The following is a 16,825-nucleotide window of genomic DNA, read 5'->3' as shown; positions in this document are numbered from 1 at the left end:
ATTGAAATAAAGCTGAAATAAAACAGGCCTATATATTAGATAAAAAAATAAAAAAAAAACGAAAATTAGAAATGTTACCTTGGCAACTAACTGTAAGTTTAAGATTAAGTAAAATACCAAAAAATAAAATGTATTCAAACTTAAGCTAAAATTAAATTGAAAACAGATATACAAATATAAAAATAAAAGCTAAAATAAAAAAAAATATTAATAAATACTATGATTCTATAGAGTGGTGCAGGGATGACATCAAAACCTGGAATAATAATTCGCTACTGGTTCCCTTGAGATTTTCCAATGGATTTTTATAATGGGGTTTTTCAATTTATGTGTAAAATAAGGTCTGTGCTAAACATAACATAATGATACTTTGACGTGTTAATCTACAACATAAACTGCCTACACCTACACCAAAAATGCAAATTTTGAAGCAGTTATGTTTATTTTTAAGTTACTAGATAAGACCGTTTGGGGTGTGAGTGTGTGCAGTTTACGTTGTAGAGAAAAATGTCAAAGTATTGTCAAGTTATGTTTACCACAGGCTTTATTTTCCTCATAATTTGAAAAACCCCATAAAAGCCCATAGGAAAATCTCGAAGGAACCACTGGCAAATTATCCTTCCAGGTACTGACGTCATCCCTGCACCACTCTATCCACCTTATTCCTGACTAGCCTACTGCGTTTCGAATTATGGGTTGCACTTCCGGTTTGGGGAACTTCCATTTAAAAAGACTGAAATTAATCGTTTTAAATCATAAGGTTGCCCTACAAATAAAGCGTATTTGTACGTTTGACTGAATGAGCTGTCAATTTTTCTTTCATGTTTTATTTTCAGAAGTTCATGAACATTTTTTATTAAGGCAACGTATATTACATAATACAGATATATATCACTATAGTTATATTTAACCCGTCCGTTATTGCTGTGGAAAGAACTGTGCTTTTTCATGGCCTGTTGAAAGTACCTTGTTGATGCTTTTACACTTTTAAATGTCCTTTTAATGTTCGTTGGTTGAAGGTTGAGTAGAATAATGTCATCTCATTGTACCCAGTTTTTAAAAAAAAACCGTATTATTGCGTTCATAGAGCGAGCCTTTCACTGACTGTTTACAGCTAATGGAAGTTACACCCATAATTCTTGCAAAGCGTCATGGGGTGTAGGTATAAGGTGGATAGAAATATACAGTGTGACACATGACCTTTTATTAAAATCACATGCAATATAAAATGCATTAAATTTAACTTTATTTGAAATACATATGAACAAATAAGTACATAATGACATACTGCCCCCCAAATATCCAGTGAAAAATTACAGTGAGAATCTATTTGAAATGACACTATATTTTCTACTGTAAATGTCAGTATCCTTACTCCTTACATGACAATCATTATGATGACAAGGGATTTTTCAAGGTGCAAAAGCAATACTCTTCACCTGAATGTGGTTTCTCACTAGAAGAGAAGAGTCTGTCTTATCAGGTTTCAGAAATAGTACAGACAGACATATCTGTCAATGAATCATGTTTCCTTTTTTGCAGGACTAGAGATGACCACATTGCTTATAAAGATGTATAAAGCAAGATAATGAAAAAAACAAAACAAAACAGAGGCTCATATTCTGTTCATTCATCAGCAGGTAAAGACAAAAAATGCACCCATGAAATCAATCTTTGTGTCTTTAATCAGTTCATTCAACAGCATAAATTTATTTCAATCTTAGTATTTAAAAGCCTTCAATGTACAGTCATAAATACCTTCTACCTCCTGTTCATGTCAAATATCAGAAATAATCAAATATAAAACTATATGGAATGGGTCATGTATCAGTCATGTATATTATGATCTTCCTATAAAGCCACATTTATAGGATTACACATAAACATATTGTTAAACTGCAGTATTCTAACAATATTCATCAAGCGTTAGTATGCTCCTTCACTCTTGCTTATACAACCTCATCACCAAGTGTCTCTTCATAATTACTCACTTCCTCTTGTTTACATAAAATCCAGTATAATTTTGTTTCAGATGAAAGGTAAAAGCAGTTTCTGCACACATCAGGGCCATACTCAGAACATGCAGCTACAAAATGATGCCCATGCACATATACAGGAAGTGATGAAGTTTCACTTTAGCCAGGATGTTGTAGAGCCCTCATCTCTATTTCTTCATCATATCTAATTTCTGAAAGATAAAAAAGGGTTGAGATCAAACTACATGCATTGAAGTAGTATAATAAAAATATATATATAATATTATAGAATAATATATATATAACTAAGCTTTTATCTTCTGCTTTTGCTGTGGTTTGTGGTCTGAACCTCACGACAGACAGTACTATTTCAAGGGTCCTATGCAGAGTGTAACGACTGACATGGGTATTTTTTTAACACTGTCTTATAATGATGTCCTGCCGGAGAGTTTGCTTTTACAGTTCATGAGACACTTGAGTAAAACCAGTACCAAATACTCCCACACGTGCACGGAACAAGTCACCGAAAGAATGCACAAATACACAAACATTGTGCAATATGTGCAGTATATTTCATGCACAAATAAATGTTGCTAGGATTCAGTAGATTTGGCTAAATGTGTTCAGAATTTTACTTTTTAGCCAAGAATTTTCATTTCGTTTCATCACTACTGAGACTATATTGAAAGCCCTTACTCATAAGCATATAATTTAGCCTATAGACATGAAATGTATCTTAGTGTAATGTTGTCTCTTTATGACTAACATGTTTGGGAAATATATTTTTTTCTGAGGTCTATAACGTTACATTCAGACTGAGACCTTCCTTACGAAAAAAAAAAAAAAAAAGTTTATTCAAGTGTGCTATTATTATACTTTTAGTCTACTTCTTATGTACTTCTCAGAAACATACTTTATGTTTCTATCAGAAATAAACTTACACTTGCACTTAAGAATACTTGACTTGTACTGACATAAATGTCTGTATATTTGGCTGATACTTGTACTCAATCTTTTGACAGATTAATCAAATACTTTTTTCACATTTACGTACTGTTTTATAAACTTACATTGTTTGAAAATATTGATTTATAAAGAAAACCAATAGGTTGCTAATATCTGAATTTTTGTGTAGGCTAGTCCACTGGTAGTGTACATAGGAATTTACTTAAAATCTACTTTGCTCTTTCCCCACCATTGACTGAATGTTCCCAAAGTCCCTTTAAGACAAGTCATTTCACTCGGCGACCATCTTTAAAACGCCTCTCGGGCATGCAAGTGCAGCTCCTATCTCTTTGAATGGGGAAACATCAAATTCTCCAAAGCTGTTTGCCAAGCTTTCGATTAAATTTCATATTTGAAATCATCAATGAAATCTGACAACAACTGTCTCATAAATTTTGTTGAATCATGACAAAAAAACGGTATTTTCCAACCTGGATCAAGCTAATGTGCATGCGCAGTCCTAAAAGCATTTCGGAGGCGTGCTTCTGATTGTTTCTATAGGAACCGGAGCTTCTAACGGCCGCTGCAGTGACGCGATGACTTTACTAATTGGCGATTGGCTCTTATTTAGAAGGCGGGACTTATTCCGCCATATTGCGCGTTGCACTTTCTCCCATTCATAATAATACGAGTGACGCGTCTTGTGTTTTTCCAGAGTCTTTGATGTTACGGCTATCTATGTTTTCACTGTTATACGGTAGGGGGCACTATTACACATATTCTGAAATAGTACAGAATCTCCGGATCAAAACACAGGTGAATAAGAAGCAGAAACAAGTGATAGAAGATTCCTTGCACAAATAATAAAATAATGTGATCATCAAACATTAAACAGCATAAGTTCAAAACTGCCTAACGTTACCGAATGAAATGTGATGGTTAATGACTGTGAGACTTTGGGGGTGTTTTAACCATCGTTATGAATCCGATCCGGATGTAGTTTTTGACAAAAATGCAATTTTCTTAGCTTTTTGTACAAAATGTTGCTTTTTTAATTAAAAGTACCCACATTTAAGTGTTGATAAAAAAGGATGCATGAAGCTAGAATAAAATGTTTTTAAAATGGAATGAGTTAAAGTACAGTTAAAGGTATATTTCATGTATAAAAAATTAATACCTAAATAGGAACATAGTAGTATACATAAAGTGCAAAAAATAAAACTATAAGTATGATGTTATATTTACTTAAAACCTACAAGCATACTTGCAGTATAAAACTACTAAATTAGCAGTTTACTGAGAGTATACTTTAAAGTGTACTTTCATAAACTAAAAAATGTGCTACAAGTATTTGACTAGTATATCAGTATACCTATAATTTCACTTGTAGTATAGTTGCAATAGTTTCAGTACAAACAAAAAACTTAGTTGTAAACTAGTTGTGTACTCAGTTTACTACTCTTACACTTAAAGTATACTTTTATACATTAAAAGTGGGCCAATTTATTCCCAAGTATTGAAATTGTACACTTACAAGTATACAACTAGTACTATCATGATCCTTGTCTGTGTTCCCTGTACCTCCTCTGTGTGTGCACCTCATGTTCCCGGCTGCTCCCCTTGTTTTGTTACCATGGACACTCATTGGACCACGCCCCCTTGTTAACTCGTTATCTTGTTAAGCTTGTTTGTGCCTGTGTATATATAGTCCCTGTGTTTCACTCATTCTCTGTGAAGTTTTGTGTAGTGTTTCAACTGCAGGTCTGAGCTTGTTTCCTTGTTTCCTTGTTTCCTGTATTCTTGTGTATTACCTTGGACTGCTTATCATCATTGTGTGTTTGCTGCCTGCCCTGTTGATTCTTTGCCTGTTTACTGGATTACTCTGCCTTGTCTGCTCCCTGCCCTGACCCATTGCCTGTCCCCGTTTACGATTCATCTCTGCCTTGGACATTGTTATTGCTGGTGTTTGATCCTTGCCTGTACGACTGCGATTATCTTAATAAATCCTGCACTTAGATCCTCAGCCTTCGTGTCCCTGTGCAGTTTGTGACAAGTACATTGATATTAGTATATACTTACTACATAAACTATACTTAATACATATATTTGAACTTAAGTTTACTTAATAAAATTAACTTATACTTTTAAGGTTTTTTTTTTTTTGGTGGAAACAGAAAGAAAATAAGGATGTGTGGACCCTCAATTCTCAATCTGACTACACATTGCTGATTTGTGAGGCAGTCATGTGACCATTAGCTATCCATTACACCTGAACAATATCTTATTGTGGCTCCATCAGCCTGTCATGTATGTGCTCTTTGTTGCTTAGCACAGAGGAAGTAGTGTGTTCATCGTGTGTGTGTGTGTGTGTGTGTGTGGTAGAGCGAGGTGGGGGAGAGAAATAAAGACAGAGGTAAGAGCGACGGTAAGTGTGTGTGTGTGTGATAATATAAATATGTATGTGAGCCAAAAAAAGCATGTAGTGTAAGTGAAAGCGGTTTTAACATTACTAATTTGCCTACTAATAGAGAAAATGCAATTAGTGAAGTGACTTATAATTGCCTAATTTGTCTGCTGACATCAATATTACTGCTTAGTACTGATTCAGCTAATTTACATCCTGACTTTAGTCTGATTTACTGGCAGTTCATGGCCATAGTTTGAAGACGATTGCAACATACTTGACCTAGTTGGATTTTTTTTTTTAATATAAAACGTAAGAAGTGGGAAATGAGGTTTACTCAATGTTTGAAGGGGTTTTGTTTATTGCGGTGTGTTTACAGCTCATGGCTCCAGGTTATTTGAATAATATCTGAGGTGAATAACAATAATTTAAGGGAGTAGCCCATTTAAACTGTTTGCAAATAATATTTTATTTAAAAATATGCACACATTCACTCTTGTTTGTATGTCTAATATGTCAAAAATGTAGAGGAGGGGGGGCATTTCCAATTATAAAAGGGGGGCCTTTTTTCATCATCATCCCAAACAAATTAAAGAGAAAACTTGAATGAAAGTGACTGAAAGTATAGGATCCTGCTATTCTTTCCTGAGATTCCTTGGGTTTCTCTGCTTATCAATATAAGTTACATGATAAAGCACTTAAACCTTAAAAGTGTAGTATATAGAAGCACAGTATCGCCAAAGTAATACTTTAGATTACTCTGGTTACATCATCAGACACTTTTAGCAGCACTGCATCATCATGGCCTAAATTATCTTGCTCAAAGTCTCATTTCAAAATGAATAATATGCAGGCAGACCCAGGTGTCCCCTTGAGAGCCCTAGAAATAGACAGATCTATACACAATGCTGCAGCTAGTCCTAGATCAGAAGGAATTGGGTTACTCTATTGCTCTAACCCTGGCAGCACTCTTTTGTATAGTGATGCTAATACTACTAAGAGAACTTGGCCTATTTCCATTAAGCTACTGCACACTAAGCAGGGGCTTTTGTACAGTTATTGGTCAGAATTATGGTCATATGGAGATGAATCTTCCATTTTCTATCATTTTGGAAGTGCTAACAATTTTGCACTAAAATCCAGGTGGGCTCTTGCCACAACCCAGACAATGAGACATTTAATCAGCTAATGTGAGAAGCCTAATCTTAACTCCTGCTTTACAAAGAGCAGCCAAAGCCATACGTAAGCCATTGCATTATGCTCAAATGAGGGTGCTCCGCTTGAATAAACAAAGAACAGAATACAATCTCCTGTAAATTTACCCATGGCAGATTAAAATGGATCCTGCTGTGGGGGTTTTACTGGAAGGCTGCCCTGACCACCCTGTCGCTCAGGGGCTGGGTGGGTCTGAAGTTGTCCCCCAGCATCCCGTCATTGCCTTCTAGAAGCTCTGCTCCTTTAATGTGGGACCTAAGACGACGAAACTCCTCAATCTGGGCAGAAAAAGAGTTTAAATTAGTTCACATTTATACTTATCCATTTAGCAGATGCATTTACCCAAAGCAACTTTCAAAAGAGGAGCAAAAGCAATCATTGAAAAGAGGACCAGCATTGTGTGTGTGTGTGTGTGAGTGTGTGTGTATTGGTTTGACCAACATAATGAGGACACAAAGTCCTTATATTGTGGTGTGTATTCAGGTTTCAGGCCCTGCCCCCTATATCATGAGGATGTGCTGACATCCTCATAATTCAAATCACTAAATAAACCATTTTGTATTAAAATGTAAAAATATAGAAAATTTTCTGTGAGGCTATGTTTTGGGGTAGGGTTAGATGATAGAAAATGTCATTAGCTCAGTATAAAAATCATTATGGAATGTCCTCATAATGATAGGTGTACAATATCAACACGCGTGTTGATATTGAAAACAATCATGATATTGTTCCTTAAATTTTAGTTTATTAGTAAGGAATTACTGCACATCTGTGTCCACATGGTTTGATTTGAAATAAACACATCTCTAGCATCAGCAAGAGTCAGACTATGCTTCTTACAATTCAGTTTAAATGTAGATGTTTTATGCTTCCATTCAGAATTACCAGCCAACTGGTCAATAACTCCATTCCTTTTACTCAACAGTGTCACTTTTTGCTCACATTTGGTGTTAGTGTTGAATTTGGACCCTGGGTGTGAGCTTTTTTAGAAACATGAGGAAATGAGTATTTTCGTATCTTTTCTATTCTTTCTCATTATTGCTGTTATCGAAGTCATAACATTAGCAGGGTCATATTAGTACCATGTACACGTACAAAATGGGGATAATGCATTTGAACTTAATCCAAGAAGGAAACAATTTATAATTTAAAAAAGTTATTATAGTCGTCAAACACGGACAAGACCCTGACCCATTTTCATGTTTTATCTTTGCATCATACTCAATATATGACTGGTCTTTACTTGAAAGACCCTGTTCTGCCAGTCAATGAGATCAAAGATAATCTAAGTTGCAAACAAACAGCCTAAATTGTCCTTCACCCTATGATGTAAATTACTGTGGTAAACCCCAGTTAGTTTAAGTCATGTCAAAGTCGGTTTCTGATTTCCCCTTTTGTCTATTCACATGAATAAGTGCTCTATATATGATACACTACTCTTAAAAAGTTTGGGGGTTTGTAGGATTTAGAAATTAATATTTTTATTCAGCAAAGACACATTTAATTGATCAAAAGTGGCAGTAAAGAAGGCATTTATAATGTTACAAAAGATTTTTTTTTTAACCAAATGCTGTTCTATTTGTGCTATGGTTATATTAAAAAAAATTAAGCAGCACAACTGTTTTCATTACTGATAATGATGTTTCTTGAAATGCTTCTTGAACTCCAAATCAGCATGTTGGAACATTTAAATAGTCTGGTTCATTCTGTAAGGTAGTCCTGCAGCGAGTTCCTCTGAATCATCCTCCTCCCCCAGCTCCACCTGCCTAGATCTGCTACAGGATTTATGTATGTCTATTTATGCAGCATATCTATTAGCAGTAGCAAGTCCATACTTACTCTGCAGCAGTAATAATCAACAGCAGCAGAAACGTAGCAGATCTAGTCCACCAAGCCCAAATACATAAACATTGCCATATTCAATAACCTGCTAAAACTATTCCAAGAGTTGCCATGATTGAAAAAAAAAATATATATAGCCACCAAATGAATGGGATTGACAGTTTATTAGAGATTTATCATGCATATCTGAGTAATAATAATATTTAATAAAAGGTGTAAAGGTGTTACCTGCATCTGAGAGATGGTAAGGGGGTAACGGTAAAGAATCCAGATGACGTTCTCACTACACGGCGGTGTGGTTAAAGAGCCCTCATACACCCAGTAATCTCTTAAGAGAGGATCTGAGGAGGTACACAAACCAACGGAAGCATTCAGATACAATATTGATAACCTTTAAAGGGTTAGTTCACCCAAAAATGAAAATTCTGTGATTAATTACTCACCCTCGTGTCGTTCCAAACCTGTAAGACCTTCGTTCATCTTCGGAACACAAATTAAGATATTTTTGATAAAATCCGATGGTTCAGTGAGGCCTGCATTGCCAGCAAGACAATTAACACTTTAAACACCCATAAAGTTACTAAAGACACATTTAAATCAGTTCATGTGACTACGGTGGTTCAACCTTAATGTTATGAAGTGACGAGAATACTTTTTGTGCAGCAAAAAAACAAATAACGACTTTTCAACAATATCTAGTGATGGGAGATTTCTGCTTCATGAAGCTTCGAAGCTTTACGAATCTTTTGTTTCGAGTCAGTGGTTTGGAGCGTGTATCAAACTGCCAGAGTCAAGTGATTTCAGTAAACGAGGCTTTGTTACATCATAAGTGTTTCGAAATTTCAAAGGTTCACCACTGGGGGGCGTGACTTTGGCAGTTTGATACATGCTTCGAGCCACTGATTCGAAACAAATGATTTGTTAAGCTTCAAAGCTTCATGAAGCAGTGTGTTGAAATCGGCCATCACTAGATGTTGTTGAATAAAGTCGTTATTCGTTTTGCCACACAAAAAGTATTCTCGTCGCTTCATAACATTAAGGTTGAACCACTGTAGTCACATGAACTGTTTTATATACGTCTTTAGTAGCTTTCTGGGCATTGAACGTGTTAATTGTCTTGCTGTGCTCCGAAGATGAACGAAGGTCTTACGGGTGTGAAACAACATGAAGGTGAGTAATTAATGACAGAAATTTCATTTTTGGGTGAATTAACCCTTTAACTAGGATATCATGATGTAGTCAGAAAAAAGATCAAATATCAAAACATACAAAAAAGATAAAAATATCAGTATGACTCATTTACCAGGCAGTAATGTGTTGGGGTTAAAACATGGAATTATTTTTGTCTTTCCCTGCACACACAAAAAAGGTATTTTAGGTCACAAGCGTACGTGTCATAATTTTTGCTATAGTCTCTAGTGAGGCAGCTCTTCTGCTCACCTTATACTGCAGGTCCTGCAGGACATCTGTGATGGCCTTCAGCCCAAGATGTTCCTTTCCAACCTGCATTAACAAATTAGAGCACCAGTGTCAGCTGAGCATAATATACTGCAAGAAGACCAGAGACATCTAAATCTGACGGTAACACTTTAGAATACTGTTTCTTACTTACTGCATAACTAATAAGGAATTACTGAAGAACTAATAGGTAATTCTTCATTAACTCTTAAGTCACTACTGTTAACTACTAAGGAAGATGTGTTAACTAATCAGTATGTAATAGAATTTTATGATTATGTTAAGTAACAGTTAGCTAATCAATAACTAATGAATTCTGTCATACCTCCTGAAGAACTACTATTAATTATCTACTAATTAATGTTCAAGAAATATAACTATGAAGTAACTACTAATGAACAGAAAATTATTCATTTCATGATTCAATTAAAAATTACTTGAGTAAAATTACAACTACTTTGTTACAGTCCACCACTTATTTAATTTCCATACTAATAATAATATGCATTTATATGCTGCATACTGTACTGCACTCCCAAAAAGATTCATTACAACAAATTGTTCAGAAGTTTTTGCCTGTATGGTGATTAGCTACTTTGTGCGCACGTTCTGTAAGAAATCAGCTTCGGAAAGGAACCCCACCCCCACTGCCTTGTCATAACTATCTAACTTAACACAGATATAAAATGTTTTATTCATTTATTTATTTATTTATTTATTTATTTACCCAAACACTGGGATGATGCTGTTGAGTCATTTTTGGGTTATTTTTTCAGTGTTTGGTACAAACCCGATTCCAAAAAATTTGGGACACTGTACAAATTGTGAATGCAATGATGTGGAAGTTTCAAATTTCAATATTTTATTCAGAATACAACATAGATGACATATCAAATGTTTAAACTGAGAAAATGTATAATTTTAAGGGAAAAATAAGTTGATTTTAAATTTCATGGCATTAACACATCTCAAAAAAGTTGGGACAAGGCCATGTTTACCACTGTGTGGCATCCCCTCTTCTTTTTATAACAGTCTGCAAACGTCTGGGGACTGAGGAGACAAGTTGCTCAAGTTTAGGAATAGGAATGTTGTCCCATTCTTGTCTAATACAGGCTTCTAGTTGCTCAACTGTCTTAGGTCTTCTTTGTCGCATCTTCCTCTTTATGATGCGCCAAATGTTTCTGGACTGCAGGCTGGCCATTTCAGTACCCGGATCCTTCTTCTACGCAGCCATGATGTTGTAATTGATGCAATATGTGGTCTGGCATTGTCATGTTGGAAAATGCAAGGTCTTCCCTGAAAGAGACGACGTCTGGATGGGAGCATATGTTGTTCTAGAACTTGGATATACCTTTCAGCATTGATGGTGCCTTTCCAGATGTGTAAGCTGCCCATGCCACACACTGCCCATCTTGACTTCTGAGAGTCACTGCCACTCTGAGAGGCTCTTTTTATACCAAATCATGTTGCCAATTGACCTAATAAGTTGCAAATTGGTTCTCCAGCTGTTCCTTATATGTACATTTAACTTTTCCGGCCTCTTATTGCTACCTGTCCCAACTTTTTTGGAATGTGTAGCTCTCATGAATCCAAAATGAGCCAATATTTGGCATGACATTTCAAAATGTCTCACTTTCAACATTTGATATGTTATCTATATTCTATTGTGAATAAAATATAAGTTTATGAGATTTGTAAATTATTGCATTCCTTTTTTATTCACAATTTGTACAGAGTCCCAACTTTTTTGGAATCGGGTTTGTAGTTTTCGTGTTGTTATTGACCAATATATATATTTGAGTCAGAATTATGTGGTAATTATTTATTAATTACTAATGGGTTGCTTAAATCTTCACTTTAGAATATTGTTTCAGGTTCTAAGTAATTACTGCAGAATTATCTAATAATTCTTTATGAAATGCTAATGGGTTCCCTGTATTTTCACTTTGGAATACTATTACAGGTTCTAAGTAGGCTAATTCCAGCAGAATTATCTAATAATTCTTTATTAATTACTAATGAGTTCCCTGTATTCTCACTTTAGAATACTGTTTCAAGTTCTAAGTAATTACTGCAGAATTATCTAATAATTCTTTATGAATTACTAATGGGTTCCCATATATTTTCACTTTGGAATATTATTTTAGGTTCTAATTAGGCTAATTCCTGCAGAATTGTCTAATAATTCTTTATTAATTACTAATGGGTTCCCTGTATTTTCACTTTCCCTCAGTCATTGCCGTACATACTGGAATTTAGTCAATGGTAATGTGATATGCTGAGGAAAACAGACACACTTACAGTACTGTATATGAAATATAAAAATTAATCTGAGGTAAGTTGGCTATGGCAAGGCATTTAGAGTGGGGGCAGGGTTCCTTTCCGAAGTTGATTTCTTACAGAACACACTCACAAAACAATTATTTACCACACAGGCAAAAAACTCTATAAAATGTATTGTATTTATTAATATTGCATTTTCATAATACTACTACTGATAACATTAGTAAATAAGAAAGGGCCACAACAAATATAATTGTGTTTGACTGTTCATTAGTAGTTACTTCATAGTTAACCTTAATTAGTAGATAATTAATAGTAGTTCTACAGGAGGTATGACAGAATTCATTAGTTATTGATTAGCTAACTGTTACTTGACAAAATCAGAAAATTTTATTACATACTGATTAGTTAACACATCTTCCTTAGTAGTTAACAGTAGTGACTTAAGTGTTAATGAAGAATTACCTATTAGTTCTTCAGTAATTCCTTATTAGTTATGCAGTAAGTAAGAAACAGTATTCTAAAGTGTTACCAATCTGACTTTGTCTTTTGAAAGGCTTTCTATATTTACACTAGTAATACCATGTTTATTTACCCAACATGATTGGGTATTTTTGTATCTGTCATGACCTCCAAGATACCTGCACAAATAAGGCGATGATGAGAATGCCTTTGTTCTTGCCCATGGCCTCCTCCACGCTGTTGAATAATGTAGCGTTCCAGTGGATTAGATGAAGCTGTGAGAGATATTTATTACTGCTTGAGGGATCTGCAATAAACTGAACTCTACATATACAAAATTATGAAGGTGATGATACTTTTATGCCAGTTCTGTGTCCTGTTAAAAGACTGGTTTGACTTGCAATTGTGCCAACAGCTTGAGGAACTGCAACATGGTAACAGGTTGACAAACATGGTGACACATTGAGAACAGGCTCTTATCTTTCTCCTTGTGTACAGAAGACCATGAGTTTGAGAGCAGGTGTCAGAGACAGGTTGTATAGATCACTTGATGATAAATCCTTCATTGGAGCAAGTGGTATTGTTGTTTTTGACATGAATTGAGATCGTTCATAATTTGATTTGTAGCTAAAAAAGGCATCCTTCCTTGTACTGTTCCTTGTAAGTTCGTAAACATGCATATCAGACAGTGAGGTTGTTTTCAACGTGTTGTTTGCTGTTTCTGATGCATTGCTTATGCAGTGTGAAACTGTGACCTGTTAATATGGATTCCTAAGTATAAATATGTGCTGTCTATGTGTGCGGTGTGAAACAGACTCGATTTAGACATCAGGAAGGACGAGTGACTCAACAAGAGCAAACGCTCGATATGGACAGAACTGGCGGAGTGACACTAACCTCCATAGGAAAAGCCTTGAAGTTGACAGTGTGTTCAGAACCCCTCTGGTTCTCTTTTCCCCAGTGGAAGCGCACCTCGCTCAATTCATACTCATGGTCACTGGGGAGAGGACCCCCAGTCACAACTGAGACAGCATTCACAGGAAAGGGAAGAGAAGAGATGATTTGATAAACAATACAGATTTCTTACAGACATCAGATTTATGTCTTTTAACCTCTCAATGACCAAGAAAAGCAAAACATCTTATGATTATTTGTGGACTTTGTCAAAGGGTTATCCCCAAATGAAAGTTCTATCATTATTAACTCACTCTCATGTTCCAAATATAATATAATATTGTCTACTGATATATCAATAAATCCAGGCAGATATATCAGCCGATATTTGGCATTTTTTAATTGGAAGAACTTGTTTGTGAAAAATACTATAATACGATTACAGAATTGAGAAGTTGCTAGCATATAAGTAAGCAATAAGGTACGAGAGAAACGGTTACCACACAATACAGACATTAAAGCCAAAAATATGTAACAATGCAACTTTCATGAAGTAAACTCTTACTAAAAGCCTTCCTTTCGCCTGAAAAAATAGTCTCTGACCGTAAACAGCAAAAGAAGTTACATTATTACGCCATTAGATGGCGGCAAAGACTGTCTTTATGAATATGTCAGTCAGTAGCAAAGACTTTTATATTGAAAAGACTGAATTGTTGTGAACACGGAACAAGACGCAACTGACAAATGCTGTAACTAGCGCTGTAAGTCACGGGAAAACGACAAGATAATACATCTGACATTTAAACAGATTTTTTATTATGAACATATGACTGACCTGAAGGAAAATGCTAAATCTGAATGCAGGTAATAAACTCGCTCACTCGATCTCTTTCTCACAGTACTCTTCTACATAATACAGTAAGCTTTAATGAACAACATCAATTGACAACATACAGTTTACGTTGCTAGGAGTGGTTGCTAAGGGTGTTGTGTAGTGATACACAGAACCGTTGGGTGAAGCGGTCATAGCCGTGTTTTATCGTGAATAAAACACAGCTATTGACCAATCAGAATCAAGGACAGGAACTAACCGTGTCCTTTTTGGGACTTGAAAGTTGTTGTCAACTGTCAACTTTTTTGGTGTTCCAATGAAAAAATTATGATAGAGTTGTGAATGACATGAAAGTGAGAAAATAATGGCAAAATATTTATTTTCAAAAACAGAGATAACTTTCAGCATGTTATACCTGATTTGGACTTAAGCATGATTCTCACAGTGTGACCATCGTTAATGACTTCACAGTCTCTGCAAACTACATAGTTGGGGTTAAGCCCCACCTCCAGCAGCCGCGGGTCATAGCGGGCCTCCCTAGAGTTAAGGTTTATGGGGGACTGGTACTCTCCATTTGCCTCAGGAAACAGAAGACCCCATTCAACACCTGGATTCATTCACAAAAGACAAAAAAGTTGATTCAATCAATCAACCCTTAAATGGAGATAACATTTTGTTTTAATGCTTTTATTAAAGAATACTTATCTTGTTTTGAGTGTATGATAACACTGTCCTTGTTCATGACCCAGACCCACAGCCTGCTGCTCAACCTCGAATCAAACTTTGTATGTAGCTATGAAATATTTGGTGTTGCCACAGATAATACAAACAGTGGTCCATTTTTATGTCCCAATGTTGAAACTAAATAAGGGCTGCTAAAGCTCCAGTGCCTCAAAGTCATTACTGAGGGGTCCAACAGGAATAGCAGACACAGGGGGATACAGGATGTGCTCATTTTTTTCCTCTGCTGCTTTTTATCTCACCCTGTGTATATGTATTACTCACTCCGCTCTTCTTTTACGCTTCACTATACGTTTTCTTTATTATCTAAAATTGCACTAGAGAAGTAAAGAATGCTTTTCATTGTAGACTAACACTACTAGAAATAGTACAGCTTGAAGCTCAGAAAAATGACTCTTCACACAAAAAGAAAAGTCTTGGTGTGAATGCAGTTTAAATGTATTTTTTCCTCTGCTATTTTCACATAATGAACATTAATTATGCAATTATGTTTTAAATATTTTTATTCAGGCACTTATTTAATAAAAAATACCTTATAAGTAAAAAAAAAAAATTGCGCTGATTCACTGTTAAAAAAAAAAAAAGATCTGAATTGGTTATGAATTAAGTGACTATGCAGCATTGTTAAAAAAAGGGACAGATCACAACTGTCTAATTTTGTCTGTGTATTTAAAGACTCTGCAGTGTAAAAACTGCATAAATTCATATATATATTGTTCATTCAGGCAAATTGAGAAGAGCTTGTTTATCATGGGTGTGACAATAAAGTTTCATATTTCACAAAGAGAAGAATTAGCAGTGATTCTCGCATTGAGTCCTTACCTTCTTCATAGCCCCATTCCAGCTCATCCTTGCCAGGGTAGTTATCGGCCTCCTCAATAACATTATCTGCCATGGCAACTGAATTTCCTCTATGGCTTTCAGAACAACTTGTGTTCTGTCCTGAGCAGATGCCAAAAACTAGTTCTTTCTGGTCCGGTTTTCAGGGTGAAGTCTTCCTCGTTGTTTGCTCACTGCCCACTCATAAAACATGAAGAAAGTGGTCTATAACAATACAAGTGGGAGTGATTGAACTCAGTGGCTTTAAAGACACAATGTCGTCAACAGTGAGACCAACAGAAACTTGTCATTCCATTGAAAATGATGAATTTTCTTCTCCTGTTCTCTTCCAGGAAAGTTGTCCTCCCTGTTTCAACTTCAGAGCACACCAAAAGTAAGTTCACAAACTCACTCTGTTAGCTACTACAGCCCACACGGTTCCCCCCACAAGTCATCTGATTGGCTGCGTGCAGTGACTCTTAAGCCTCTGATGTAGCACCATAGAAACAGCTCAGCAGTCTAGCCTGGTTTACAGTCAGGCCACGGGAAGCACAGTGCACACAGGCAGGAATGCAGGAGTGATGTTGCTCTTGGAGAGTTCCTCCCACAATGGAGGAAATGGGTGTGGTTAAAAAAACACCCACCAGGAGGAGGGTGAAATAAGAGAGACTGAAGAGAGGGAAGGTCTGTTATTGTTTTCTCGGCACATTACTGATAGTGTTTTCAAGGTAAAGATGAGAGGGGCCCATACAGTGCTTTCCCCTGGCTCATGGTTGTGTTATTCTGGCATGTTATTTCCTGGTCGCCAGCGAAACAAAATGATGAATAATATTTCTACCAACTTTAATCAGAAGTTTACATGTGACCTTGTTGTTTGTCAGCACAGTCAAATCATATCACTCTTTTTAGTTTAACAATGCTTCGATATTTTATCAGCTGGACAACTGCCATCAA

At 35.8% G+C, this 16,825-nt stretch overlaps 1 protein-coding gene across 1 annotated transcript; it reads right to left on the bottom strand.

The window, feature by feature from the left end:
• Positions 1–1,229: 1,229 nt before the first annotated feature.
• LOC127525490 (carbonic anhydrase-related protein-like) lies at positions 1,230–16,443 on the bottom strand. The gene is made up of 9 exons (XM_051918073.1): positions 15,875–16,443; positions 14,727–14,918; positions 13,483–13,607; positions 12,765–12,860; positions 9,823–9,885; positions 9,686–9,734; positions 8,611–8,723; positions 6,648–6,818; positions 1,230–2,188 (listed from the first exon to the last, which is right to left on the bottom strand). Exons 1-8 carry the CDS (start codon positions 15,945–15,947, stop codon positions 6,684–6,686), a joined length of 846 nt encoding a protein of 281 aa, XP_051774033.1. The 5' UTR covers positions 15,948–16,443; the 3' UTR covers positions 1,230–2,188; positions 6,648–6,683.
• Between the last annotated feature and the right edge of the window lie 382 nt (positions 16,444–16,825).

The sequence above is a fragment of the Ctenopharyngodon idella genome, chromosome 2 (genome assembly GCF_019924925.1).
Source record: "Ctenopharyngodon idella isolate HZGC_01 chromosome 2, HZGC01, whole genome shotgun sequence".
Classification (NCBI taxonomy): domain Eukaryota; kingdom Metazoa; phylum Chordata; class Actinopteri; order Cypriniformes; family Xenocyprididae; genus Ctenopharyngodon; species Ctenopharyngodon idella.
Note: the sequence above shows the minus strand (reverse complement) of the source record. Positions and strands in the feature narration are given on the sequence as shown.